Here is a 27856-nt window from a genome sequence, read left to right on the forward strand (position 1 = left end):
GAAAATTCTGTGTGTGTTTGGGGGGGGGAATTTCTTTCCTTTTTAAAAAAATCCCTGTTGTTGTTGCACCTCAGAAAAGCATTTGATTTTTATTTCTGAGCTGGATTTTAAAATAATGCATTTATTAAAGTTTAGGACTTAGCTAGATAATTTTGTAACATTAGTTCTAGTCAGTCTCTTCTGAAGCATCCAGATTTTTTTTCCCGGTCAGATCCCAGAAAAATAAAGATTAATGCCCAGTGTCTGAATAGATTCCATTCTAAAATATTTAGCCAACCTGTTCACCTGAGTATATGTAAACAGATAGATAAACACACAGATAAACACACACGCTCTCACACATTTACCCATTAAGTACTTTATATCACATTACATAGCTGTTTGCTAACCTTGATTCCATTTTTCACCTAAGCAATGTTTACTGCCTGAAGGATCTCGAAACTGCACCTGTAACAAACATATAACTGCCTTTTATAAGGATGGATCATTTTCCTAGGAATAGTATAGTAACATGGTTAATGTGCTTACTGATAGATAGATAGACAGACACATACATATACACATACGTCATTAGATCCTATTTTAATTGCTTTGCAGGAGCTGGATATTTTCAAAGCAATCTGGGGATCTTTTAAAAAGCTGTCCTATACCTTCAGAGATTCATGGATTTACTTTGCTTAAAGAAAGGCTCACCTGCAGCAGGACCACTTGGTGGAGGCAGCTGAAGATGATGGTTCATAAGTGGGGCTCGCACTCACCAAGAGGGCAGAAAGAAGGGAAAGACGCCTGACCAGCCTATTTTGACATCACGAGAATGTTCAGTTGAGAGGAAGAGGCCGTCAGCTGCACAGCCCCCTCGTGTGGCCAGGAGGTGCACCAGCAGCCTAGCCCACACTGCCAGGCTGAGCAGAAGAATCAAAACGTCAAGGCTGAAAAGTGCCTGAGAAAAAATTGAACCCACCAACCAGAATCAAACTGAGGTCCAGAGGGGATGAAGTTGCTTATCTCCATGTGCCAGCCAACCCTTGGCAGATGACAGTCTATGCAACTTCCACTTCCAGTCATGTGCTCTTTCTAGTAGAACAATGATTCTCAACCATTGCTGTGTGTGAGAATCACCTGGGGGGCATTTTCTTTAAACAGCTTTATTGATGTATAATTGACATGTGACACACTGCACATACTTAAAGTGTAAAATTTTATAAGTTTTAACATATGTACTCACGTATGAAACCATCTCCACAATCAAGATCGTGAATATACCCGTCACCCTCAAACGTCTCCTATGCCCCTTCATAAGCCCACCCTCCTGCTCCTCCCCACCCCACCACCCTCATCACCTGGGGAACTTTGAAAAACGACATGTGCCTGGGACCACACCTGCAGAGATTCAGATCAGTTGGTCTAGGGTAAAGGCCAGTTATCAAGAGCTTGTAAAGCTCCTCAGGTGGTTTTAATGTGCAGGCAGGGTTGAGAATCACTGTATTACACAATCCTACTAATCTCTGCATAGGCGAATCCTCTGTGTTGTCGCCAAACCTAATTATCAGAGTCACCTGTCAAGCTTTAAAAACATAGACACAGTGAGGCCCCCGTGGATAAAGTCTGAGATTCAGCAGGTCAAGGGGAGGGGCAGAGATTTGCGATTTTGCACAAGCCAATGAAGGTCTGGAATAGGAGAGAGACTTTACATATATTCGCTTTGTTCTACTTTTTGAATGTTATAATCCTGTTTAAAAAGCAGTTAATTTAACAGAATTAATAAATTTTAGTTAAGTTGGCCAAAAGGTAAAATTAATTTTCAAAAAATTCTTTATGACGGAGGTCCTAACTGGTGCACAAAGGCAAGAAAAATAAACAAAAGTGAGAATTGGAAAGAAAAAAAACAAATCTGTCATTAGTCACAAATCATATGCTGATGAACTTAGAAAATATAAAAACAAATCTACAGAATAATTATTAGAATTAATAGGAATTGCTAGAATTAGCAAGGCTTCTAGGTAAGTATACATACACACACATACAATTGTAGTTCCATATACCAGCAACAAACATGAGAAAACACATTTTTTAAAAGAGGACATTTACAGCTGCTTTTAAAAATCGAGTACCCAGGAATAAATCTAACAAAACATGCATGAGACCTCTATTGGAAAAAACTGTAAATGCTCCATTGAAAGAGAATAAAGAAGACCTAAAATAAGTCCCAATAAAAATCCTAATGGGTTATTTCACTTGTTTGTTTGTTTTTGTGGAACTTGACAAATTGATTTCTAAACTTTATAAGGCAGGGCAAAGGGCCAAGAAGAGCCAAGACGCTTCTGAAGAGCGGCAGTGTGAGAGAACTTGCTCTACCAGACATCAGAACATATCATAGAGCTGTAGCCATTAAAACAGTGTAGGACTAGCACAAGAACAAAGAGACCCGTGGAATAGAAGAGAAAGCCAAGAAATTGACCCAGATCCAGATTCTTGATTTATGACAAATGTGGCACTTCAAAGCAGAGTGAGGATTTTCAATACACAAATAGCACTCTCAATAAATGCTATTTGGGATGGTTGGCCATCCATAGAGGGGAGTGAAGTTGGACTGTCTCTCACACCATACACAAAAATCAATTCCATGTGGGCTATAAAAATAAATGTGAAAGGCAAACAGTAAAGCTTTTAGAAGATGAAATATAATATCTTTATGACCTCAAGGTAAAAAAAAGATTTGTTTAATAAGACACACACAAAAACACTAACTGTAAATGAAAAGATTGATCATTTTTACTGCATTAAAACTAAGAACTTCTAAGTTCATCGAAAGATGCCATTAAGAGAGCAAAAGGCAAGCCACAGAGTGGGAGAAGGTATTTGCAGCACACATGACTAACTAAGGACTTGTCTCTAGACTATACATAGAGCTCCTATAAGTCAGTAAGAAAAAGAGATAACCCAATCGAAAATAGGCAAAGATTTATATGCCCCAGCACACATAAAAACTGTTCATAGCAACATTGTCCATAATATCCCCAAACTAGAAACAACCCAAATATCCATCTATAACAGAACTGATAAATAAATTGTGGTAGATTCATACAATGGGACACTATACACTAATGAAAATGAACAACCTTTACCTACATGCAATAACACAGATAACTCTTAATACTGAGGAAAAGAAGTCAGAACAAAAGAATACATTCTGGATAATTCAATTTATATAAAGGTGTTTTTTTAAATAGGCAAAACTAAATTACACCATTTAGAGATGCATACTTGGGTGGTAAAATTATTTTTTAAAAAAAGGAGATAAAAAGTCAAGATGGTGATATCAGGGGGAGGGGAAGAGACTCGTGATTTGAATGTAGCATGTGGGTGGCTTCTGGGATCCTGGCAATGTTTTATTTCTTGAACTGAGAAAACTGTGTGAGTATCCTTTTTACAATATTGTGTTAAGAGAATATATTTATATTTTTATGTGCTTTTCCACTGTGTATATTTCACAATTTAAAATGTTTTTCAAAAGCATGATTTGCAGAAGCAGACTTCAAGATAACAAAGACAATGAGAGACAAAGAGGGGCAGTATATAATGATAAAAGGGACTTTCCACCAAGAGGACATAACACTTACAGATATATATGCAACTAACACAGGAGCACCAAAGTATATAAAGCAACTATTAACGCACCCAAAGGGAAAAATTAACAGCAACACAATAATCAACTCCCCACTCACATCAAGGGATAGATCACGTAGACAGAAAGTCAACAAGGAAACAGTGGCCTTAAATGAAATACAAGACCAGATGGACTTAATGGATAGATATAGAACATCCCATCCCAAAACAGCAGAATACGTATTCTTCTCAAGTGCACATGGAACATTCTCAAAGATAGATCATACGTCAGGAAACAAGGCAAGCCTCAATAAATTTAAGAAGATTGAAATCATAGCAAGCATCTTTTCTGACCACAATGCTATGAAATTAGAAATGAACTACAAGAAAAAGGCTTGGAAAGTCACAAGTATGTGGAGACTAAACAACATGCTACTGAACAAGCATTGGATCACTGAAGAAATCAAAGGAGAAATAAAAAGATACCTGGAGACAAATGAAAATGAAAACACAACATACCACCTCTTATGGGATGCAGCAAAAGCAGTACTAAGAAGGAAATTTACAGCAATATGGGCCTACCTCAAGTAATCTTAAACTACACCTAATGGAACTAGAAAAAGAAGAACAAACAAATCCCAAAGTCAGCAGAAGGAGGGAAAAGAATGAAAATTAGAACAGAAATAAATGAAATAGAGACTAAAAAGACTATAGAAAGGATTGATGAAACTAAGAGCTGATTCTTTGAGAAGATAAACAAAGTTGACAACTCTTAGCCTGACTCATTAATAAAAAAAAGAGAGAAGGCTCAAATAAATAAAATAAAAAATGAAAGAGGAGAAATTACAATGGATACCACAGAAAAACAAGGGATTATGAGAAAATACTATGAAAAACTATATGCCAACAAATTGGATAACCTAGAAGAAATGGTTAAATTCTTAGACTTATATAACCTCCAAAAAGTGAAGCAAGATGAAATAGAGAATCTGAATAGACCAATCACAAGTAAAGAGATGGAAACAGTAATCAAAAACCTCCCTAAAAACAAAAGTCCAGGGCCAGATGGCTTCTCTACAGAATTCTACCAAACATTCAAAGAAGATTTAATACATATCCTTCTCAACTATTCCCCAAAATTGAAGAAGATGGAATGCTTCCTAACTCATTCTATGAGGCCAAGATGACCCCTGATCCCAAAAACAGACAAGGACAACACAAAGAAGGAAAATTACAGGCCAATATCACTGATGAAAATAGATGCAAAAATCCTCAACAAAATATTGTCAAACCAAATACAGCAATACATTGAAAGGATCGTATACCATGATCAAGTGGGGTTTATACAAGGGACGCAGGGATGGTTCAACATCCGCAAATCAATGTGATACACCACATTAACAAAATGAGGAATAAAACCCACATGATCATCTCAATAGACAAAGAGAAAGCATTTGACAAGATCCAACATCCATTTATTATAAAAACTCTCAATAAAATGGGTATAGAAGGAAAGTACCTCAGCATAATAAAGGCCACATATGACAAGCCCACAGCCAACGTCATACTTAATGGTGAAAAACTGAAAGCCATCCCTCTGAGAACTAAAACAAGACAAGGGTGCTCACTCTCACCATTCCTATTCAACATAATACTGGAGGTTTGGGCCAGAGCAATTAGGCAAAAAAAGAAATAAAAAGTATCCAAATTGGAAAGGAAGAAGTAAAACTCTTGCTGTCTGTAGATGTAATGATTCTATATAGAAACCCCTAAAGAATACATGAGAAAACTATTAGAAATAATCAACAACTACAGCAAAGTTGCAGGGTACAAAATCAACTTAAAAAATCAGTTGCATTTCTATACTCTAATAACGAACTAGCAGAAAGAGAAGTCAAGAAAACAATCCCATTTCCAATCACAACAAAAACAATAAAATATCTAGGAATAAACTTAATCAAGGAGGTGAAAGACCTATACACTGAAAACTATAAGACATTATTGAGAGAAATTGAAGAAGACATAAAGAAACAGAAAGATATCCCATGCTTATGGATTGGAAGAATAAACATAGTTAAAATGTACATACGACCTAAAGCAATCTGCAGACTCAATGTAATTCCAATCAGAATCCCAATGACATTCTTCACAAAAATAGAACAAAGAATCCTAAAATTCGTATGGAACTAAAGACCCCAAATAGCCAAAGCAATCCTGAGGAAAAAGAACAAAGCTGGAGGCATCACAATCTCTGACTTCAAAATATACTATAAGGCTATAGTAATTAAAACAGCATGGAACTGGTACAAAAACAGACACACAGATCAATGGAACAGAACTGAAGTCCCAGAAATAAAACCACACATCTATGGACAGCTAATCTTGGGCAAAGGAGCCAAGAACATACAATGGAGAAAGGAAAGTCTCTTCAATAAATGGTGCTGGGAAAACTGGACAGCCACATGCAGAAAAATGAAAGTAGACCATTATCTTATACCATACACAAAAATTAACTCAAAATGGATTAAAGACTTGAATGTAAGACCTGAAACAATAAAACTCCTAGAAGAAAACATAGGCTGTACACTCTTTGACATCGGTCTTAGCAGCATCTTTTTGAATACCATGTCTACTCAGGCAAGGGAAACAACAGAAAAACTAAACAAATGGGACTACCTCAAACGAAAGAACTTCTGCAAAGCAAAGGAAACCAGGAACAAAACAGACAACTCACTAACAGGGAGAAAATATTTGCAAATCATACATCCAAGAAGCGGTTAAATTCCAAAATATGTAAAGAACTCATACAACTCAACAACAGAAGAACAAACAACTCAATCAAAAAATGGGCAGAGCAACAACTGATGACTGGATAAAGAAGATATGGTATATATACCTGGTATATATATATATATATATACTACTCAGCCATAAAAAATGACAAAATCGTCCCATTCGCATCAACATGGATGGACCTTGAAGGTATTACGTTAAGTGAAATAAGCCAGACAGAGAAAGACAAACACTGTATGATTCCACTCATATGTGCAAGATAAAAAAACACGTGAACAAAGAGAACTATTTAGTGGTTACCAGTGGGAAGTGGGGTGGGCACAAAGGGTTAAGTGGCACACCTATAAGATGACTAATAATAACGTACAACTGAAATGTCACAATGTTGTAAACTATCATAACCTCAATAAAAAAAAGATGCAAAAAAAATGGGCAGAGGATATGAACGTTTTTCCAAAGAAGATTCATAGATGGCCAACAGGCACATGAACAAATGTCCAACATCACTAATTATTAGGGAAATGCAAATAGAAACTACAATGAGATACCACCTTACACTGGTCAGGATGGCTATAATCACCAAGACAAAAAACAACAAATGTTGGAGAGGATGTGGAGAAAAGGGAATGCTCATACACTGCTGGCGGAAATGTAAACTGGGGCAGCCACTGTGGAAAACAGTATGGAGATTTCTCAAAAAATTAAAAATAGAAATACCGCAAAATCCAGCTATCCCTCTACTGGGTATTTATCTAAAGAACTTGAAATCAACAATTCAAAGAGACTTATGCACCCCTATGTTCACTGCAGCATTATTCACTATAGCCAAGAAGTGGAAGCAACTCAAGTGCCCATCAACTGATGAATGGATAAAGAAGATGCAGTATATATATATACTGGAATACTACTCAGCCCTAAAAAAGACAAAATCGTGCCGTTTGCAATAGCATGGATGGACCTTGAGGGTATGATGTTAAGTGAAATAAGACAGAGAGAGACAAACACTGCATGACTTCACTCATATGTGGAAGATAAACACATGGATAAAGAGAACAGATTAGTGGTTACCAGAGGGGAAGGAGGTTGGGGGGTGGACGAAAGGGATAAAGGGGCACACGTGTATGGTGATGGATAAAAACTAGATTATTGGTGGTGAGCACAATGTAATCTATACAGAAACTGATATATAACAATGTATACCCAAAATCACACAATATTATAAAGAATATAACCTCAGGGGCCAGCCTGGTGGCACCCCGGTTAAGTGTGCACATTCCCCATCAGCGGCCCTGGGTTCATCGGTTCAGATCCTAGGGGCAGACCTATGCATCGCTTGTCAAGTCAGGCTGTGGCAGGCGTAGAGGAAGATGGGCACAGATGTTAGCTCAGGGCCAGTCTTCCTCAGCAAAAAGAGGAGGATTGGCAGCAGATGTTAGCTCAGGGCTAATCTTCCTCAAAAAAAATAGAATATGAACTCAAGAAAACGAAAAAATAGAAGTGTGATTTGCAGGCTAATTTTAGAACCACTACTGTGATCTAACTACAATAGAGTAGCCAAACCAGAATCTCATTTCCTCAGTAATCTGAGTCCTATGAATCTGAAAGAGTTTTATACATTGTTCGATAATGCTAATGATGAAGATGTTTGATGAATCTGTATCTGCAAAACTATTTTTCCTGAGAATTTCAAATTGGGCTTTTGTTCATTCAAGAATGTAATCTACATAAAATAACAATGATATAGCTCCCTAATTCATTGCAACAAATATTGACATTTAATGAGCAGATGAATGAAACAGACACAAAAGGATATAGCAGCTCTTAGCAAGAGCTAGGATTGAAATGCCTTTGATCTGAGTGGTCACAAACAAGAATGCTGCCACAGAGGCTGCATAATTATTACTTTGATAATAATTTGATAAAAAATAATTCAAGGTTCAGATGCTTAGAATATATCACCTTTCAATACTGAATTCACTTCTATATTCAGGGCTACTCTGCTACTCCAGAGGCTGATGGAATAAAGGGACTGGGAACAGATGGAACAAGTATATTTCTCTTGCTATCCTGGGTGTGTGTAATACCTTTTTTCATATAAATTAACTTTATTAACAGGTGGTGATTATGATTAGCTGTTTTTTATTTTTAAAGATTGGCACCTGAGCCAACAACTTTTGTCAATCTTCTTCTTTTTTTTTTTATTCTTCTCCCCAAAGGCCCCGGTACATAGTTGTATATTTTAGTTGTGGGTCCTTCTGGCTCTGCTATGTGGGATGCCGCCTCAGTGTGGCCTGACGAGCGGTAACATGTCCGCGCCCAGGATCCGAACTGGTGAAACCCTGGGCCGCCGAAGCATTTTATCTCAACCACTTGGCCACGGGGTCGGCCCCTCCATTTTACTTTTGAGGAAATGAAGACTCAGGCAGGTTAAATAACTCGCCCAAGGTCACACAGCTAGCTAGTAAGTAGCAGGGCTTGGGATATAAAGTCATATCTGATTCCCAAGCCCATCTTCCTTCTCCACTGTATGACACAGCCAAGACTGTATGTACATCTCTATCTAGACATCATCCATCTACATGTAGATGCACATACTCACACACACCTTTCTCCCTTCCTCTCGGTCTCCCTCCCTCCCCTCTTCTTCTGCCCCAAAGAGACAGAGAGAGAATTCTATATATATATAGATAGAGCTGGAAATAGATATATACTCAAATTCTTCTCCCATTTATTTACCACTTTAGGCAATAATTTCAGAAAACAGTTTCGGGGAGGCATTTATAAATCAGAGGAGGGCCAAATTTTCTCACCAGAAAGCATTTTACATTGTCACAGTGATGGAGTAAACAACAGTAATAATACATGCTTTCACTTCGATGTCAGCTGGGATAAAACGTTTGTCTTGTTTGGAAATAGCGATCTTTTCCCACCAGTTACATCCTTGTATTGTGTTCTTTTGCTGCTCTCAAATGAGAGCAAAGAGAGGATGAGAAGGAAGGAGGGGGATGGGGAGAGGGAGGAAGAGAGAGGGAGAGAGTGAACCGACTCCTTAACACCCAGCTACTTGAGTAGCTAAAAGTAGGTTAAATATAAAGCTTTTCGTTCAATTGACAAAGAGGTCACTGGGCCACCAGGTAACTGGTTCAAATATCAAACATTCTTGCTCCACATCTCCAAATATCCTTGTCACCCTAAAGGTGCTGCTCCACAGTAGCCGCAGAGGTGGCCCCCCAATGGTTAGGGTATCCATATCAGGTAAATCTCAAGGGAGGATTTGCAGTCACTAAAGACTGAGGGGCAGAGTTCTGAGGTGTTGGAATCAGGGAGCATCTTCCATGAGCAGAGCTTTCCTATTCCAGCAAGGGAGACTTGGAGACTGGAAAGTTCCTCATGAACGCACCCTTCAATGATTGTTCCATTCACTCTTTCCACTCTTTTCCCTGTGAAATGTATAAGCTGCTCCTGATTTTCTCTCTAGACTCAGAATGGGTAGCTTCACACTCTAACTTGTCTTCTGCCAATGTGGCACCACGGGACTGGACTTCATTCTGGAAACTTGCACAGGAGGTACAAATGTCTAGTTTCATGACCCGGCAGATTGTTTGAAAATATCTCAACCCTTAGACCCTCTCCCCAAAAGACACATGAGGGTCATAACACAACCTGATAATAACCTTAACAACAATAAAAAGAAGGAAAACACTAGAGAAGTGGAAAGAGGAACTTTTTCAAGACTGCAAACATTCAAGCTAAAGCATGTATATGAAATAGCCTCTGTCAACATCTGATTTCTGACCTACAGACAAATCCTGTTGGAAGGGGAACTACATGCTTCTGACCAAGGGCTACAGTTTTAAGAGCCTCGAGCTCAGAAATGCTCTGTGGACTTGGCAGGTTTCTTTGCACCAGAAAGCAGCTAGAGTCTCCCCATAACTCACCAGCCCACACAAAAGCTACTCCAGGCAACAATGAGTTTTCGTTTTGAAGTCTCACTTAGAACAGAGGGGCAGGATAAGAGAAATGATGGCTTTTAAACTCAGAGTGAGCAAACTAGAAGGGGGTCTTATCCTCTTGGTGTTTATTTCTTGGACCAAATTTCTAACCCTTCTCTGAAACCCCCTGTTGAGATCAGGGACAAAGAAGATAAAAGAGAGAGAGCAGAGGAAAGGGAACAAAAGAACTTCAATCTCAGGACTCTTAGTCCTCAGGGAAAACACAAACAGGATGGGTCTGTGTGTTTGCCTTTGTGTCCCCTGGATGTTGGAGGAGCGTTAAAGTGGATAAATACACCAAAGACCTGGGTTTTCTGAGCCAGCTGAATCAAGTCAACCAAGGTCTGACATCTGAAAGACCACGGCTCACATCACAGGCTCAGAGCCACAACGGCGTTACCTGCGGAGGTCCATTTCTCTGCTTGCAAGCAGTTTCTCTATCTCATACGTTGGCTCTGGCATGACCCACCTGCCACTTTGTCGTGAGAGGGGAGAGGGAGGTGGTAAAAGGGTACTGGTTATATAGCCCATCCCACCCTCGCCCACTGCAACTAAAACTCCCAACAGCATCTGGAAGGCCTTCTTGGAGAGCTGCTACATTCTGTCGAACTGTTCGTTATCAGGTCTGGCAGAGCTTATGAGTAAATCTGACAACTCTAATTTTTTTTAAGAGAAAGAAGAAATACATGTTCAGGTAACAGCTGCCTCACTCATTTTCATCCAGATGACAAGAAAAGTTATTCCAAATACAAACACATGTGATTGATATGGAAGACATATGTGCTTGTCAAGGGCAAGAAAACATCTGAGGATCCTCCGTGGATGGATCCCACTATGTGGTGGACCAAAACTTTTTCTTGACATCTCTTCTCCTGGGTCAACTATCTTAACAACTTTTGTGCAAACATTTCAGCTTCCTTTTATGCTCTTTTGGAAAAAAGACACACTTGGGAATCTACCGAAAGCTGTGGACTTTGTCCTGGAAACACACACATACACACACACTTTTACACACAACTTCAGGGAATTCATAGATCTATTAGAATCCATTCATAGAACCTCCTCAGGGGTCCATGGACCTAAAGTTAAAGAAACTCTGGTCCAGAAGAAAAACTAGTTAACATTTACTGAGTACTTACTCTACGTCAAGCACTATTCTAAGTGTTTTAAGTAGATTTTTCTCAATTAATCATAGTAATCCCACAGAGTAAGTACTACTGTTCTCTATTTTACTGACAAGAAATCAGTGGCAGAGAAAGTCACTTGCTCCAGGTCAAACAGCCAGTAAGTGGCAGAGCCAGGGTTCAAACCCAGGCCTTCTGGTTTTGGAGCTCCTCCTCTTAGCCACAAAATCACAGCTGTGAAATGAAACAAATGAAAGTCATTTTTTTACACAGCCCGTGATTGTAGCAGCTTCCTTTTTTGGGAAGGGGGTGGACAAGCCTGTGGATAGTTTGCCTCCCCAGAGATCTGAGAAAGTAGAGATGACTGGGTGAGGGGAGACGCTTGGCCAGGGAGTACATGCCCGTGACTAACTACTTTTCATGGCACAAAATAAAAACTAGTCAGGCCCCCTAGGGGGCTTCCAAAGAATAGGCCTGTGGTGCTGACATTAGCCCTTGAGCTTGGAGGTCTTGATTCAGTAGTTGAGATTAGTTCCTGGGTCATGAACTTAAATACCTACAAGGGGCCAGGAAAGTAAAGCAAAGATGAGATGCGGGCTGGTGTAGGGCGTTGAGGGGGGCACATGACCAACTGGAAAGTGCATGTCCTGCCTCAAAACATTCACATTTAACAACAAACCAAAAAAATCCCATGAAGACCGAACAAAAGGCATTCAGCCTGTGGGCCATCAGTTTGTGACCTCTGAGTAGATCGCTCCCTTCCTACTCTTTAGGTATTTCCAAGTCAGGAGTACAGAGAATGCAATCTGTAAGTAAGGGACATAAGCCAGCCCATGTGACAATCCACATAGTGATTTTCGTTTCATTAGAACCATACTTTTATGTGCTAACCAACTAAGCAGTAGGTCACTAGCAGAGAGGTCCAGATACCAGAGAGAAAGAACCCTTGGGCAGTCAGAGATAGCACACATCACATACCTCATACATAGGGAGCATTCAAGGTCAGATGCGTCAAAAGATGCAAGTGGAACACTGAGAGCAGGCTTGGCCCCCTGATCAGCAGGAGGATCTGTGATTTAGAAAGCAGTAAGTCAGAGCAGGACCAACCTAGTTTCAAAGACAGTACTTCTGAGGCAAAAGAACCCAATTATTTTTTCAGTCTGCCACTCTCACCACCTCCCAGAGAGTTGATTTGGCGGCTACCAGAGCCATTAGAATGGGATACCCTGAAGTAGGCTCTTGGAAGTGTCCAGCAGCCCCACAGAAAGGGGAGTACAAATCGGGGAATGTCCAGGAGCCCTGGAGACTTCATTCAAATGCAACAGGCACCTCACTGAACAGCAGCAGCAGCAGCAACTCCATGGACTGAGCCAGGCTTCGAAGCCGATGCTGCATCTTGGCACTGCCAACCTCTCTTGGAAAGATATCAAGCTGCAGCTGCTGCTTCTCAGGTGCCTACCTATGGGAACACAACTGGGAATGAGCAGAGGGAGGCCTGACCACACTTCCCTGGTCCTACATTCCTGGAATGGGGATGGGGGAGGGAGAGATTGGCCTGGAAGGAAATGACACCATCAAGGGCATGAGATGTCATTACTTGATACTGTGCTTGACCTTATGCCTTGGCTTTCCATTATAATTATTACTGAACACTGGCAATAGGCTGGGAACTGTGCGTGCTCTTACAGGAACCTTGCAGTAACCGCTGAGGTGACACAGCCAAGTGCCAGAGCTAGGCCACACCCCCAGAGCCCAGGGAGCCCTCATACAGAGGGTAAGTGACTTGCATGAATTGTTGAGCCCAGGCAGCTCCTCCAGGCCCCTTTCTCCCTGCATAGAGTCAGTACCTGGCTTAGAGGCTTTATGAGGCACCTCTGGGTCTTGGGGTTCAGTCTGGCAATGTTTCCTTTTCTTCTCCTGGCATTTGCCCGTCTTGATGGAGGCAGCTTCTGGAGAGGCAGCATCCCCCTTCTCCTCCTCGTCTCCTTGGTCTCTCATGTTGTCTTCTTGCCCATCCTCCTTTACTTTAGCTCGATTCACCTGGCCCCTGCAGTCCCCTTTGGCTGCTGCTTCCTCCTGACTAGAACAATGTGGGAGCTCTGGATTTTCCTAGAGGAAGAAAAAGCCAAATATCAGAATCTACTCAGGACCAATCTTCTCCTCTGATATTCCTGCCCAGGGGACAAAGAGAAAACTGCATATCCCGGATCATTTAGTGGACACATAGCTTAAGTGAGGGGCAGTCATAAGGCATATTTCCCACTTCTGTCCGCACAGCATCTGCGACAAAGGCATGCCCAGCTTGGGTGGAGCTGAGAAACTTCCCTAGGCAAGGACAGAAAAGTGTGTAGGGAAGAGACTCCTTGGGCAGGGGTGAAGGAGAGAAACGTAAAGCATAGCACCAGTCCCATCTCCCACCCAAATCAGTCCCCAGCCACCAAGGCATGCAGTTAAGGTCCATCCTGTCACTCACTGCCCTCACTGCCATCCCAGGCCATCCGCAAGCCCCCGCACCCCAGCTCCAAAAGGACTTTTAACCTTAATTTTAATTTTTGTGTGTGTGTGAGGAAGATTGGCCCGGAGCTAACATCTGTGCCAGTCCTCCTCCACGTTGTATATAGGACACCGCCACAGCATGGCTTTATGAGCGGTGTGTGGGTCCACACCCGGGATCCAAACCCATGAACCCTGGGCCACTGAAGCGGAGCATGCAAATTTAACCACTATGCCACCAGGCAGGCCCCCTAAAAGGACTTTTGGTAAGGCTTTGGCACAAGTGGGTCCATAGGCCTGCAGAGTTACCTCATGCTCCAGAACTATATGTTAGACTGGTCAAATGAACTAGAGATAAACTATTCCTTTTACTAGAGTTTGGGTGAAAAGTCTGAAAAAGAGACAAAATCATTTGGCAAAACACTCAATCATATCTCTAGCCTTTTCAAGAATTTTTGTCCAAGAAGAGGATATTTGAAAAGGGATGTAGAAACAAATGCAATGAGAAGGTGTTTATGCGGACGTGTCCGGAGAATCCCCTCTCTGCTCTAAATCCAGAGGCCACCGGTCAAAATGCTCATGTTATTTTTCCCCTCCAACCGCTACCAAAAAAAATGGTAGATAGATGAAAAGTGGGGAGTGTACAGGTGGGAGGAAACGATGAGATGAGGAGAGAAAGGATGTGGGTTTTCTTAGTCTCTAACCTGGGGAGTCCAGGGTTTCTTCAGCACCTTAGCCATGCTGCACCCTCAACCTTCCACGAGCCCCAGGCATTGTCTACACAGGAGTACACTGCTTTGCAAGGCAGAGTTTGCAGGGGAACCCAGTCCCTGTTCCCCAGCTGGCTCACGCTGGAAAGCCAGGGGTGCCGTCTTTCTTCATTTCAGATTAAGCTGCAATAAGAAGTCACCCCAGGCACTTCGGTTCAGTACGAGTGTTCTCAATCATGTCATAATAATCTCAAACAATTATCGGAATGAGCTAGGGGTTCTCTGACTTCAGCAGATACTCTGAGTTCTGCCTTTTTTTTTTTTTGAGTCGGGCACACCTGCATTTTATTCTTTTTCCAGAGCAAGGAGAAAAGCTGGGAAAATGTCAGGTTTCCACCTGACAGAGAATCCAAGAAGCCACTGAGATCCCAGGGCTTACATACAGGGGAAGAACACAGGGCACAAATGGAGGGGAGACTGCTGTCCCAAGGTGCGTAGGTATTTGGCACTAAACTCTATTTCAAGTCAGGACTTCTGAGCCCCAGCTTCTGCCCGCTTACCCTCTGCTGGGAAAGCCAGGGCCTGGAGCCCATCTCTCCGTGGTTCTGTTCCCTCATTTTCAAAGAACGGCACAAATAGCTGTCTTCCTCCCAGGAATGTCAACCTAACACTTCCCAAAGCGCTTCCCTCTTCTCGGCTACAAATATGTACCGGAAGTCTTCTTGTGTGTAAGAGACGGTGCAGCAATATGAAATTACCTCCACTTGGGAACTCAGCTGGCGCTCAAAGACCAGCAGCTCGAACAAACAAAAAGCAGGAAAAGAGGGGGTGTCAGGCCCTCTTCCCAGGCTCCACCCCTAAGCTGATACAGCCACCCTGATTGAATGGCTCCAGGGAAAGTGGGCCAATTCCTTTCTAGTTCTGTCAAATCCCTCGCTCAGCTGGATCTGAGCAAGAACTGAAAAATGAACGTAATAAATCATAAACCCTGGGACCATGCCTGAAACTCAGTTTTATCTTTAAGAAATAACCTTCCAGCAAGGAAACAACCACTAGCGAATCCATTTGTGCTTTCTCAGGAACTGAAGTAGGAGAGGCAGGGCTCGCTCCCCGTGCTTGCCCGCAAAACAGCCAAACGAAGCGTCACGAGCGAGCTGGGTGAGTTGAGTTTTACCTGTGACGACTTTGGTAGATTATGGCTGGTGCCTTCAGTAGCCATTGACTCTACTTGTTCCTTTAATCTAGGGTGAGGTGCCAACAGCTTCAGGATATCGGGAGAATGTTCCTGAGAATCCCCCGGGACTGATGGTGAAAAGAAACTAAGGAGAAGCTGTGACATAAAACAGAAGACTTCACTACTTGAGTTTCTACAGGTGCTCAGGTGAAGGGGGCAGGGGTAGGGAGGGGCAGGGGAAACAGCTTGCAGGGCAAAACTCCTGGGAGGAAGCCTGGGATCAGAGACCCTGACACACCAGGGTGGGGGTCCTCACTTCAGCAGGCAACAGAATCGCCTGGGGAGCTTATGAAAATTCCAGGTTCCTAGTTCCCATGCCTGGCTCCCCAGGTCTGAAGTGCGGCCCAGGAATCTGGATTTTGGAAAGGCACCACGGGTGCCTCGGTCACCCTAGCCAAAGTTAAGAACCACCACTCCAGTGCTACCATTTCATAGAAATATCCACAGTGATATTTAAAAATCTATCTAGGAGGAAAGAGACAGAGAGCGAAGGCAGGAGAGAAACATCAGCTGGGGGACCTGGAGTCATGTCCATCATACCCCAGCGGGTAGAAGTCTACAAATGTCTTCTAGGGTCCTCGCTATTTCTCTTCTCTGCCTACCATTTTGCTCCCTCCTCCCCTGACCATCATCCCTGGATCTTTAATCCCTCGAGCAGTGAAGTGTTAGGACAAGCAGAACTTAAACTTCCTCCCTCTTCTCCCAGCCTCTCCTTCCCCATCTCTGGCCGTCACTATCCAGAGAATGTCAGGTAACTTCAAGTACTGGGCGCAGGCACGTTCCACTCTGTGACTGTTTTCCATTGCAATTGGATAAGCTGGTCGAGTGAGAAGATCCAAAAGGGATTGAGAGTCAAAGATGTGCCTTCTAGTGCAGGCTGCACCATTCGCTGCCCGCATTCTTGCTTCAATTCTCCCCTGTGCCAGCAGGATTATGAATATACATATGCATATATTGTATGTGACATGTAGCACATGAAGGCAGGTCACTCGCCTTCTAAAACATATCCAAGTTTTTACCACTGAGCAGCCCCTGCAGCGTTTGGAGACCCACTAAAGGATGTTTCACCCCCTTGCTCGGGGTAATGGTCAGGGTATTAATCGATCAAGGGAATCTGACAGAAACTCTGACTAAACTCTCTCCAGTTTGACTTGTTCTCTTGCTGGCCCTCGGCAGTTCCTTCATGATATTCCTCCAGATACCAGCACTTTCCACGTAGCCATCCCCTGCCCAGCCTTCAAGGCTCAGCTCCAGTGCTGCCTTCCCCTACTACTCCAGCCTCCCTGATCTCGCCTGTCCTTTCATGTACTCTACTGCACCGTAAGATAGCGCCTCACGCTACACAGTCTTGTGTTAGCCTCAAACTGTGTCGCAGATGTCTTTCTCTCTAACCAGATGGCCACCTTCTGGAGGGCACACGACAGATGTACAATAAATACTCATCACACTGGATGGAACTGAATTAAGATACTTATCCATCCCAGGGCCCGGGAGAGGTCTAGGGTTCAGGCCCAAAGTCCTCAGACAGATCCTACGTTTCCTTCCAGCTCTGAGAAACCCACTTCTTAGGTCTTAGTTGGGAAAGGAGTAAGGTGGGGAGGTACTCAGAGTGCCCAGGGCCATAAATGCAGCTTTCAGAGGCCCCCCTCCACAGGAGCCAAAGTTGGCCCTCAGAAGCCCTCCTGAGTGGCCCAACAGAACCAACCCACTTCTGAAGCAGTCTCCCTGGAATTCTCCCCAAAGGAATGTGATGCTCTTCAGTGGCAGCCACATGGCACCCCAGGGCACAAGGATAAAAAGGCAGAGCATGGCGGGAGGGAAAGGGAGGCAGAGAGGAGAAATCAAAGGAAACAAGACAGAAACAACAGCAGTACTTCACTTCTCCCTTTACTACCTAAGATCTCACTCTAGGCCTTCCCAATGGCTTTGGAAAACCAAAGTTGGGGTCAACTCTCAGTGAGAATAATCATTCCACGTGAATGAGAGTCAATTCCACTTCAGTGTCAGCCTTAGAAAGGCCCAAATGGGTCAAGAAGGGGAAAAAAAGAATCTGAGGCAAAACTAACATTAAAAAGAAACTTAGGCCTCGGAGTGTCTAAGGCAGGGACTTAACACCAAGTGAACCTGGACCACCTCTGTTAAATCTTTAGCCCCGAAACTGGAACAATCCAGTAAATAACCACTGCTGAAGGCCCTCAGTGTTCTTAGATGGCTGCCATGCCCTCATCAGACTCAGTGGAAATTCCCCTCTAAATTCTTGCCCCAGCTTCAGAACTCCAGAACACTTATTATGGGCATGTGTTCTCTTGTATAGTCTGACATTTATATTGCGTTGTATAACACATGCAAGATTGTTAGGTCCTTAAGAACTGAGACTGTGGCTTATGCCTCTTTGGGTCTCCAGAACTTATCACAATGCCTTGCCCCATCCTGTTAGGCAGTTGTGGAAATGACACTAGCTGGTCTGTAATGGCAGCTGGAAAGAAAGGTCAACCCAACTGATGATACCAGAGCCTCTCAGGCCAACTGGGAAATGGACAAACGGGAGTAAAGAAACCACTCACCCCTGGATCTGACACCTGCTTCTGTTGGCCTTTGCACACTCTGTCCCCAAAGTCAAGCTTCTTCTAACTGCCTTTGTCCATCCACCCCAGAACTGGCTAGTCGCAGTGCATGCTGAGACTCCTGGCATATCCTCCTGAGACAGCAAGATGGTGGAGTGGCTAAGAAGGCAGACTCTAGAAGCAGATGGAGTTGGCTTTGTACACTCTTCCACCAATCACTAGCTCCGTGACCTTGGGAAAGTCACCAATCCTCAGCTTCCTCATCTGTAACATGGGGATGAATAATAGTACCTTCCCTCATAGGGATGTTGTGGAGATTAAATTATATCTTCCACGGAAAGCCCTAGCACAGTGCCTGGTGCATAGGAAATACTCTATAAATGTCAGCTATTATTTTATTTATTTATTTATTTATTTATTTATTTATTTTGCTGAGGAAGATTAGCCTTGAGCTATCATCTGTTGCCAATCTCCCTCTTTTTTGCTTAAGGAAGATTAGCCCTGAGCTAACATCTGTACCAGTCTTCCTCTATTTTCTATGTGGTTTGCCGCCACAGCATGGCTGATGAGTGGTATAGGTTCGCACCTGGGAACTGAACCCGCGAACCCGGGCCACTGAAGCGGAGTGTGCTGAACCCAAACACTAGGCCATGGGGCCAGCCCAAATGTCAGCTATTCAGCTATTTTTATTATTAATATTCACACATGGTCTACACTTAAGAGTTGGGGAAGGGTCCACAGCTTGGAGCAATTCTCTGCCACCAGTGCTCCTTTCAAGAACACCTTGTCCATATTCCCAAAGCATGTCAAAGCAACTTCCCTGAAAAGAAATCTTCTGTGAGAGGCACACCCTCCAGAGTTCAGCTTCCCTAGTTCATTGATTTTGCTAAAGATTCCTTTCAAAGTCTTCAGAAACCAGTCCTGTCTCCTGCTCCCTTTCTTCATCCGCTGCTCTGCCAAACCACACTGGGACAGAAGCACACGGGCTGTGGTGCTGAATAGTGCCTGGGGCACAAGGAGAGCAGAGGCCACCACTGACCGTCAGCATCCCACTTCCAGGCCACTTAGCCAGACGTCAGGAGAGCATATTGCAGAACAGTAAGCAACAAAATCCACAAAGTAAGGATGCTTTAGCCTTCACTAATGCTCTCAGGAGTTCACGCAAATTTTTAAAAAATAACAACCACATTCTCCTGGAGCTCAAGAGTTGGAATGACTGTTTGGATTATATTGTAATGGTCCCTGACTTACATTTTTGAGGCAGTGTCCATGTTTTAATTCTAGCAAAGGAGCTGAAGGTTGGAGTTCTGCATATGGCAGGGGAGACAGGGACGAACACCCTTTCTGAGGAGCTGGCTGCCCTGTGTGGCTGGTGAAGCTGTGACTCAGCCAAAGAAAAGTTCGACAGCCTCAGGCAGCCCCACACCCTGACCTCTCAGCAACAGCCAGACTCCCTCACTGAGCCTCTGTCCCCATGTTAACTTATTTGGTTTTATTTTGCTTTCATTTTTTATCCCACTGACAACACAGACCCTGAATCAAATAAGCAAGAACATTCCTCACAGGCTTGTACAAAAGTGCAAGAACTGCACAATCTGATTGTACATGCCAAGAGGATGGGGTTTTGGGGCAATCAATTGACGCTTGTGTCTCCCTCCTGTTCCCTTTATCCAGGGAGCCACCCACGCAGGACCCCAAATGCCAGGAAGGGCAGTTCCCTCACTCTCCTCCTTGGAGAAGACAGAGAAGGGGGAGCCCATTGGGCAGCTGGACCTGATCTCGTCTCAACTCACCCTTTGGGCTTCGGATCTTGCTTTTTTGTTCTTTCCATCGAGGGATACACAATATAGAAACTCCCTTAGCGCTTCTTCCACCTTGCCTAGGGTGGCCAAGGCCTGTGCTTTTCTGAAGTGTGCCTGGAAGAAAACAGGAGCAGTCAATCCCACTCTCATTCACCTTATTGGTGCTGCTATTATTAATAACACTAACTAAATACTCCATGGGTATTCACTATTGTGGGAAGTGTTTTAAAAGGATTATCTTCTCTACAGCCCTATAATGTAGACAATTGTTCTGAAACTCACTTTAAAAAAGACAAGACTGAGATCCAGAGGAGTGGCTTGCCCAAAATAGCACAGCTGGTAAACTGTGGAATCAGGGTTTGAGCCTAGGACTGACTGATACCGAAGTCCAAATGCTTAACGACTGTGCATGCAACCTCCCCTCTGCCCCACCATTGTAATGGAGGTCTCAGCAAACGTAGCAAGAACACCTATTTGAACACATACTAACCAGCTTTCAGGACCCACCCAGATATGCCTTCCTATTAACTAGTCTGTCAAGCAGAGACCTAGCCCACATTACAACCACCTGTGCTTACTGATAAGTTTTCAGAAGAGGCCCAAGGGAAGGGACACAACCTCTCCAAGCCCTCAAAGACAGCTAGTGGCAGAGCTGGAACTAGAACTGTGGTCTAGGACCCCCAGAAAGCTCTTCCCCACAAAGCAGACTTCCCTTCACAGGACTAACCAGGGGCTGAGCTAAGCAGTGCGCTCAGCTCACTTCTGTTCCTTCATCACATCTTTAAAAGGTATAAAGAAGTTTTAGGGCTTCTCAGGGTCCAAGCCCAACTGGCCCGGGAGAGAAACTCTAGGGGTAGCTGAGGAGCATCCTGGGGAAGAGGGAAGAAGAATAAGAGTAGGAAGAGAGCTGCCCTCTCTCTGGGCCTTGGTCTTGTAACTTGCTTTGGAGGGCATTCTTCTTGAGTCATCTATGCTGCCCTTCACGGACCTGCTCCCCACTCCCTGGCCTCAAAGGTTGATCCTGAGTCTAACTTAGTGAAGGAAATGATCCAGGCTGCGGCTGCTGGGCACTCCCCTGCCTCCCCTTCTAACATGCCTCTACAGGCCAGGGTGCTCTTGGGCTCTGGCCTGGCTACAAGGGCTGGCCGGGATCTGCGTTCTTGAGTAGTGGTGCCAGTTCCAAACCTCTCCCTGTGCCCCCTACTCTCCTCCTGGAGCCTAATCTCGGCTAATATGTGGATGCTGACAGCTTGATGCTTTTCCCACAAGTGTTCAGCAGGGGCCCTTTGGAGAAAGGTTTGCATGACATTTCAGAGCGGTGAGAGGGAATAAGCGCTGGGAGACTGGAGAGGCCTCTGGGATCCCACCAATCATACCAACTAGCAGCCCATATACTCTACCTGCTCAGGGCAGCCAGCTCACCCCACTGAGAGCTGTGCCACCTGTAGGACATTTTGATTACCACTAAGCCCTGGCTGGATGGTGGGAATAGGGCTGCACAAAGCTAACCCCTCCCATAGAGGCATTTCACAGAGAAATGATGGGAAATATGCAAATCGGGGTATGAGGTGGTTTTGAAGCATTTTCATCAGTTCAAGTCTTCTCTCAACCCCCAAGACAACAGAGTTCTCTCTTCACTGCCTCTCTGCTTACCCCAGGACTTTACGGAAATGAAACTCTTGTTTAATACTTCCACCAACTCTTCCTTCACTGAGGAAGTCACTTTCTCCATTTCATCCAAAAGGGTCCACTGCTAACTCAGCCCTGCTTCTTACCGCACTATTGAGGCCTCCACCCTTAGGCCTTAGGTTTAGGGGGGGAGCAGAGAAAGTTGCAAGAGGAGTCCTCTTATCCCCAGGTAGCCCGTGACCTGCACAACTACAAGGGTTGAACTGCTCCCACTGGAAGCTCCTCTGGGTTAAGACACTGGTGAGTTTTAGTAAACTGTAAATGTGTTCCTTGGGAAAGAGAACATACTAATCCATCCTCACCCATGAAAACCTCTTCAAGGAACATATGAGATTCACTCTGACATTAATGACCCGGTATGCAGGTCCACAATGCTTTATCTGAAGTTCCCAGATCCAAAAAAGTCTGATAATCCAACATTTTCGTAAGCTTGACATCAACAATCATTAGGTGGCAAAACCTGACCTAAAATGATATAAAGTGTGTTATATAGTCTTTACCTCACTTAGTGTGAATTTTCATGTAATATGCTGCAGAAATATTAGTGTGTTTGATGATGGGATGCTGTCCAGAGCTCACTGAGGGTATCACCTTACAGTCTTTCTGAAATTGGAAACACTCTGGATTCTGAACACATCTGGCCCCACGGGATTCAGATAGGGGATCGTGGACCTGGACTTGGATAAGTTGGGTTTCTGAGGAAGGCATCCTAGTGTTGTGTTGAGAGAGCACTACACCAAGATGCAGCAAGCATTATAGCTCACGGAATGGCCTCTTGGCCATGCTCACCTGTGACCCTCACTGCACCCCTGTGAAGTGATCAGGGCAAATAGCAATAGCTTCGTTTTGCAAACAAGGACACTGGAATCCAGAGAGTGAAGCAACTTCCCCACGGTCACTTAGCTGGCAAGTAGCAGAGCCCAGGCTCAAATCTAATCTTCTAAACAAAATATTGACATGTGGCTGAGGGCCAGGCCTGAACCAGGCAGAGATGGAGAAAGTGACACTTTGCATCCTGGCATCTTGAGAGATGCCTAGCCTGTCTTTTTCCCTGCCCCTCCATGTGACCTAGATGTGTGGAGATACCAGCAGGCTGACTGACCATATTAAGGACTCAAAATGGCACAACCAACCAGCAATACTTCTCTCACCATCCTCTTTCTACTGTCCCTGGGAAATAATGATGATGATGATGATAGCAAACATTTATATAATGCTATGTGCCAGGCATTGCTCTAAGCATCTTACACGTATTAGCTCAGGTAATCCTCACAACAAACCCTGTTAAGTGGGTGCGTTGAATATCTGCATTTTATAGATGAGGAGATGAGGTACAGGGAGATTAAGTAATTTGCCCAAGACCACAAAGCTAATAAAAGTAGCAGAGCTGGGACATAAACTCAGGCAGTCTGGCTCCCAAGTCCACGTCCTGGAGAGTCACAATGCCCAGGCTGCTCTGCAGGTCATCAGTTGAAGATCAGCTTGGGGAAGAATCCAGTTCCCTTGCAGACTCTTGAGTCACCCTTTGTCAAGGGACCCCCGCTCCTTTGCAAAGCCTGCTCCCTGCTCCACTTGAGCTCTAGCGCCCCTACCCCCAGGAAGGCAGCCCTTCCTGCCAATTCCTGGCGACAGTACTGCTCCTTCTCATCCCTCCCATTTCACACTCACCTTAAAACCCATTGGGCGGAGCTTACATGCTATTTCCGCATCGTGCAGTGCATCCTCATGAGACTCCAAGGTGAAGTAAATTTGAGACCGGTTGCTATAAAGCAAGTGGTCATTTGGAGCTGCCAAAATGAGAAAAAAACAACCTCATTAATGGCCCTCAGCACAACCACGTGATAAGTCCTGCATGAGGATGGATCTTAAGCAAATGGCAAGTTATCAAGGACTTTTCTCCTAGGGATCCAAAGGGTTAGGCTCAATTTCCAGCCCTAATATTGCCCTCTGGGTCTGAGCTTCCTCAACTGTAAAGACGTAATTTTTGCTCCTCTCTCAAGCTGTTCCCTAGAGGGCTGCAGTGTCAGTGGGGCACTAGTGACTTTGACACAGAGGAAACCTTTGGCACCTTACTCCATGGCTGTGCATGGCTAGCAACTGGCAGCCTGGTTTCTGAGTGTGGCATATCACCCACAAAGAAACAGGCCAGGGAGCTGGGAGAGGGAGGTGGCCAGCTACTACCCGCATTCTGACCACCAGGAAGACAAGTCCAAATTAGGTTTCTGGGGACATTAGCAACATCTCTGTCTACAAAGTCCAACACCTATGAAGTTTCTCTGAAGAAGCTGGGAATGCATTTGCAAAGCTCCATCCTCTAATTACAGATGGGCAAACCTGAGTCAACCTGAACAAAGCTTCTGGGAATAAAGTGAGGTTGGCTCTCACCAACACTTTGAGTTACTAAATGCCAGGGCTGGCCAGGCCTTTAGAGATCATCTAGCTCAACCAAACCATTCTTCAGATGAGGAAAATCAAGCCCAGAGAGGGCAAGGCATCTGCTTAAAGTCACACAGCTGGCTGGTCAGACTCACTGCTAACTGGTCAGACTTTGAATCTTTGAAGCTGAGGTGGGGACATGTTCCCTTTTCTGAAGGGTGTACAGTACTCAGAATAATAGAGAGGAGACACTGGGCGTCTTCCAGTATAAAGACACTCTCTGTTGGGGAGGCCCCCTTGCTCTTAAAAGGGTGAAGTGGTCTTGACATTTTCACTTTGACTGCTCTGAGGGCATTAACAAAGGAAGAACCCCCAGGGAAAAGTGGTGGCAGCAACAAAGGGGGAGGAGGAGGGGGAAAGGGCTTTCCTGGCCCCTGGGGGATGGCTGGAAGGGATGGAACCTCCCTTGGAGAGCTGGGCTTGAGTGGCCTCCATCTGTCTCCCTCATATTGCCCTGCTCTTCCCCAGGGACTGGGCTCCAGCTTCCCCTGCGGGAACAGGCTTTGTCCGTTTTTTCCCAGCAGTGTGCCCATGGCTTGCTTGGGTGCCCACTACTTGCTCTTAAGACATTAGCAAAGAGTTTACAGTCTTCTCTGTCCCTTCTTTTCTGCAGCACGCGCCAGCCCGGCGGCAGCTCACAGTGTGCCTTGCCTAGACACAGGATGTGCGTGTGGGGTGGGGGAGTCCCCCTCGCCCTCAGGTGCCAATCTCGCCCAGTCGGCCCTCGTCCCTCCCCCTCCCCCATTACCTGTTGCAAACTCGGGTGGGGATTCAACACATGGAGACTGCAGCCTACCCCCTCCTCCCCCCATCCGAGTCGGGCTCAAGGCCCCCTCAGATCCCAGAGCCCTGTCATCCCAGCCCCGCCGCCGCCGCCTCAGCACGCTTCCCCAGACACGGCGCCCCGCCGCCCGGGCTCCTGGCTGCCGGCCCGAGCTGGGCAGTGCTGGCCCGCGGCTCGGCGGCCACGTCTTGGGTCCAGACGTGGGGAGTCGGAGGGAGCCGCTCCCTGAGGGAACTCGGGCGCCCTAGTCCGGCCGCAGGCGTGGGGCTGCCCACGTTGCCCTTGAAGCCGCAAAGCCCACCCATCCCTCCTCCGGCAGCACGGGAAAGTGGAACAGAGGCGTGCCCCCTCCGTAGCCAGCCCACACACCCCGGGGATCCCCGGGCAGATGCCTGACCCGGCCACCCGCTGGGCTCGCGGGGTGGGGGTTCCAGGCAAGGGCGCAGGCTGCAGGCGGGGCGGGGCGGGGCGGCATCGGTTTCAGCTGAGGATCGTGTGATAGGAAGCGGTGACAATGAGTCACAGGGCAGCGGGGCGCGAGCCCTCCCCCCCCCCCCCCCCCCCCCCCCCCCCCCGGGGGGGCCGGCGGGCGGGGGGGGCCCCCCCCCCCCCCCCCCCCCGCACCCGCTCGCGGGATGGTTTCCGAGGCGAGCGTGGCCCACTTCGGTTACCTCAGCCTCAGCCGTTACACAATCCCGCCCGCCCGCCCGCGCGGAGGAGGGGCCGCCCGGCCCGGGCCGCTCGCGGCCCTTATGCAACCAGTGCTCTCCTGACCTAATTCCTCGCCGGACCCACCCCGCCGGGAGCCGCGGCCCCGGAAGGGACAACTCCCAGCCGCAACAGCGGCCCCGGGCAGGGCGAGAGTGGAGGATGCAGGCGCCGACCGAACATCTCGGGCTGGCAAGAGCGGGAGGACCGGGCGCGAGCGTGGGAAGGGTGCGAAGTTCCTCTCCTGGCAGGGAAGGTGCGGGCAGGTGTAAGAAGGGCCCAGGCGCGCCGAGGGAGAGAGAGAAGGAGAGACAGAGAAACTGAGACGGTGACACTGAGCAAGACACGGTGACAAGGATGTGAAGAGGCAGAGAAAACGAAAGACAGAGAAACAGAGTGACACAAAGACAAACAGAGACTCAGAAACGCAGAAGCAAACAGGAGACACAGAAAAAGACAAAGAACAACAGACAGAAAGAGACACAGAGAAAGCGAGAGAAAGCTGTAGAGACAGGCAAAGTCAGACTGAACTCCAGAAATCCTCCTCCCTCACTCCGGCCACGGTCCATCCCACGGTCCCCCGTGCCCTCCTCTGCCCTGGTGCATCCCCGGCTCCCCGCCCGGTCCATCCCCCGCCGCCCCGGCCGGCAGCGCGGTGGGCTCACCTAGCCTGACCGCCTCGTTGTACTTCAGCAGCGCCGCCTCCACCTGGCGCTCGCGGTACAGCCGGTTGCCCTCGTGCCGGAGTTGCGACGCCCGTGCAGGGCCCGGGAACAACTTGCCAAGGAGGCCGCTAAGCACCACGTTGACCCGCAGCGGCGGCGGCGCCTGCTGCCCAGCCCGCCTGGCCCCGCGCGCCCGCCCGGTGGCCACCATCAACGCGGAGAGCTTGACCCCGCACAGCGCACAGCGCCGGTCGGCTGCCCGCCCGCGTTCCAAGCACAGTTTACAAAATGTGTGGCCACACGACAAGGATACGGGGTCTGAGAGAAAGCCATGGCACTTCCGGCACTTGAAGCCATCCCACACCTCGGTGGCCTCGGCGGCAGTTGCCGCTCCTGCCTCTTCAGCCGCCACCGCGCAGCTCGCCGCGTTGCTCCCGTCCGGGGGCGCCGGCGCCCGCGCCTCGCCTTGCGGGACGTTCTCGGCCAGGCAGCGCACCAGCTGCTCCAGCTGCTCGGCCACCAGCTGCTGCCGCTCCGAGAGTTGTCTATACACCTCGAGGGCTTCCCGGAGGCGCCCCCCAGACGCCAGGGCGTCGGCCTGTGTGAGCAGGACTTTGCACTCCGGCGTCGAGGCCCTCGGAGGCTGCCCTTGCTCTGGCTCCTGAGTCGGTAGAAGTGCGGGGCCTTCTGTAGCCGCCTCCGGGTGGGGGCCCGTGTCTACGCGGGCCGCTGATGCCGCCGGCTCCGCCAGCTCTAAGTTGCTGCCGAGCTCGGCGGGCAAGCTCAGCATCTGTCCAGCCTGAAATGAATCCATAGGGAGAGGGACACGCGCGGAGAAAAGGCGTCTAGGGGCTGGGGACCCGGAGCAAGGAGCGGCGGCTGGAGGGAATAGGGGCTACCACGGCCGCCGCACTGCCACGCACCGGTCCCTGCCGCGCCACCGCCAGCTCCATGCCGGCCACCCCGCGCCGCCTAATAACTGTCTTGTCTCAGCAAAGTGTTATATAAAACGGCACCACGTGACGCGCCGCCACGCCGCTCATTGGCCGGCAGCGGGGAAATTGTTACAAAACCAGACAGTTTTGTAACAGTGTTGCGCTTGCTTCTTTTGGCTTCGCATTTCTTGGCTTCTTTTTGAGGTTGTTTGTGTTTACACTCTGCCTTATTTCCCCCTCGCAATGTGGTTCCTCTCCAGAAGAGGGAGAGGGAAAAAAACCCCAAAGTCTTCTCTCAGGCTTCTCCGTCTCCAAAGTCTA

At 46.5% G+C, this 27856-nt stretch overlaps 1 protein-coding gene across 5 annotated transcripts in view; it reads right to left on the reverse strand.

The window, feature by feature from the left end:
- Window positions 1-27586, reverse strand: part of LONRF3 (LON peptidase N-terminal domain and ring finger 3) — a 42584-nt gene extending 14998 nt beyond the window's left edge. For 3 of the 5 annotated variants that reach the window (XM_046673345.1, XM_046673346.1, XM_046673343.1), the window contains exons 1-6: window positions 26601-27586; window positions 23676-23794; window positions 20310-20432; window positions 15893-16048; window positions 13363-13624; window positions 12494-12584 (exon numbers count right to left, since the gene is read on the reverse strand). In XM_046673345.1, the coding sequence (XP_046529301.1) occupies window positions 12494-12584; window positions 13363-13624; window positions 15893-16048; window positions 20310-20432; window positions 23676-23794; window positions 26601-27414 (1565 nt within the window). In that variant the 5' untranslated portion in view covers window positions 27415-27586. The remainder of the gene's footprint in view (window positions 1-12493; window positions 12585-13362; window positions 13625-15892; window positions 16049-20309; window positions 20433-23675; window positions 23795-26600) is intronic. The other 2 variants (XM_046673347.1, XM_046673348.1) reach the window with 2 other exon arrangements.
- Window positions 27587-27856: the final 270 nt, after the last annotated feature.

Source organism: Equus quagga, chromosome 10 (genome assembly GCF_021613505.1).
Source record: "Equus quagga isolate Etosha38 chromosome 10, UCLA_HA_Equagga_1.0, whole genome shotgun sequence".
NCBI lineage: Eukaryota > Metazoa > Chordata > Mammalia > Perissodactyla > Equidae > Equus > Equus quagga.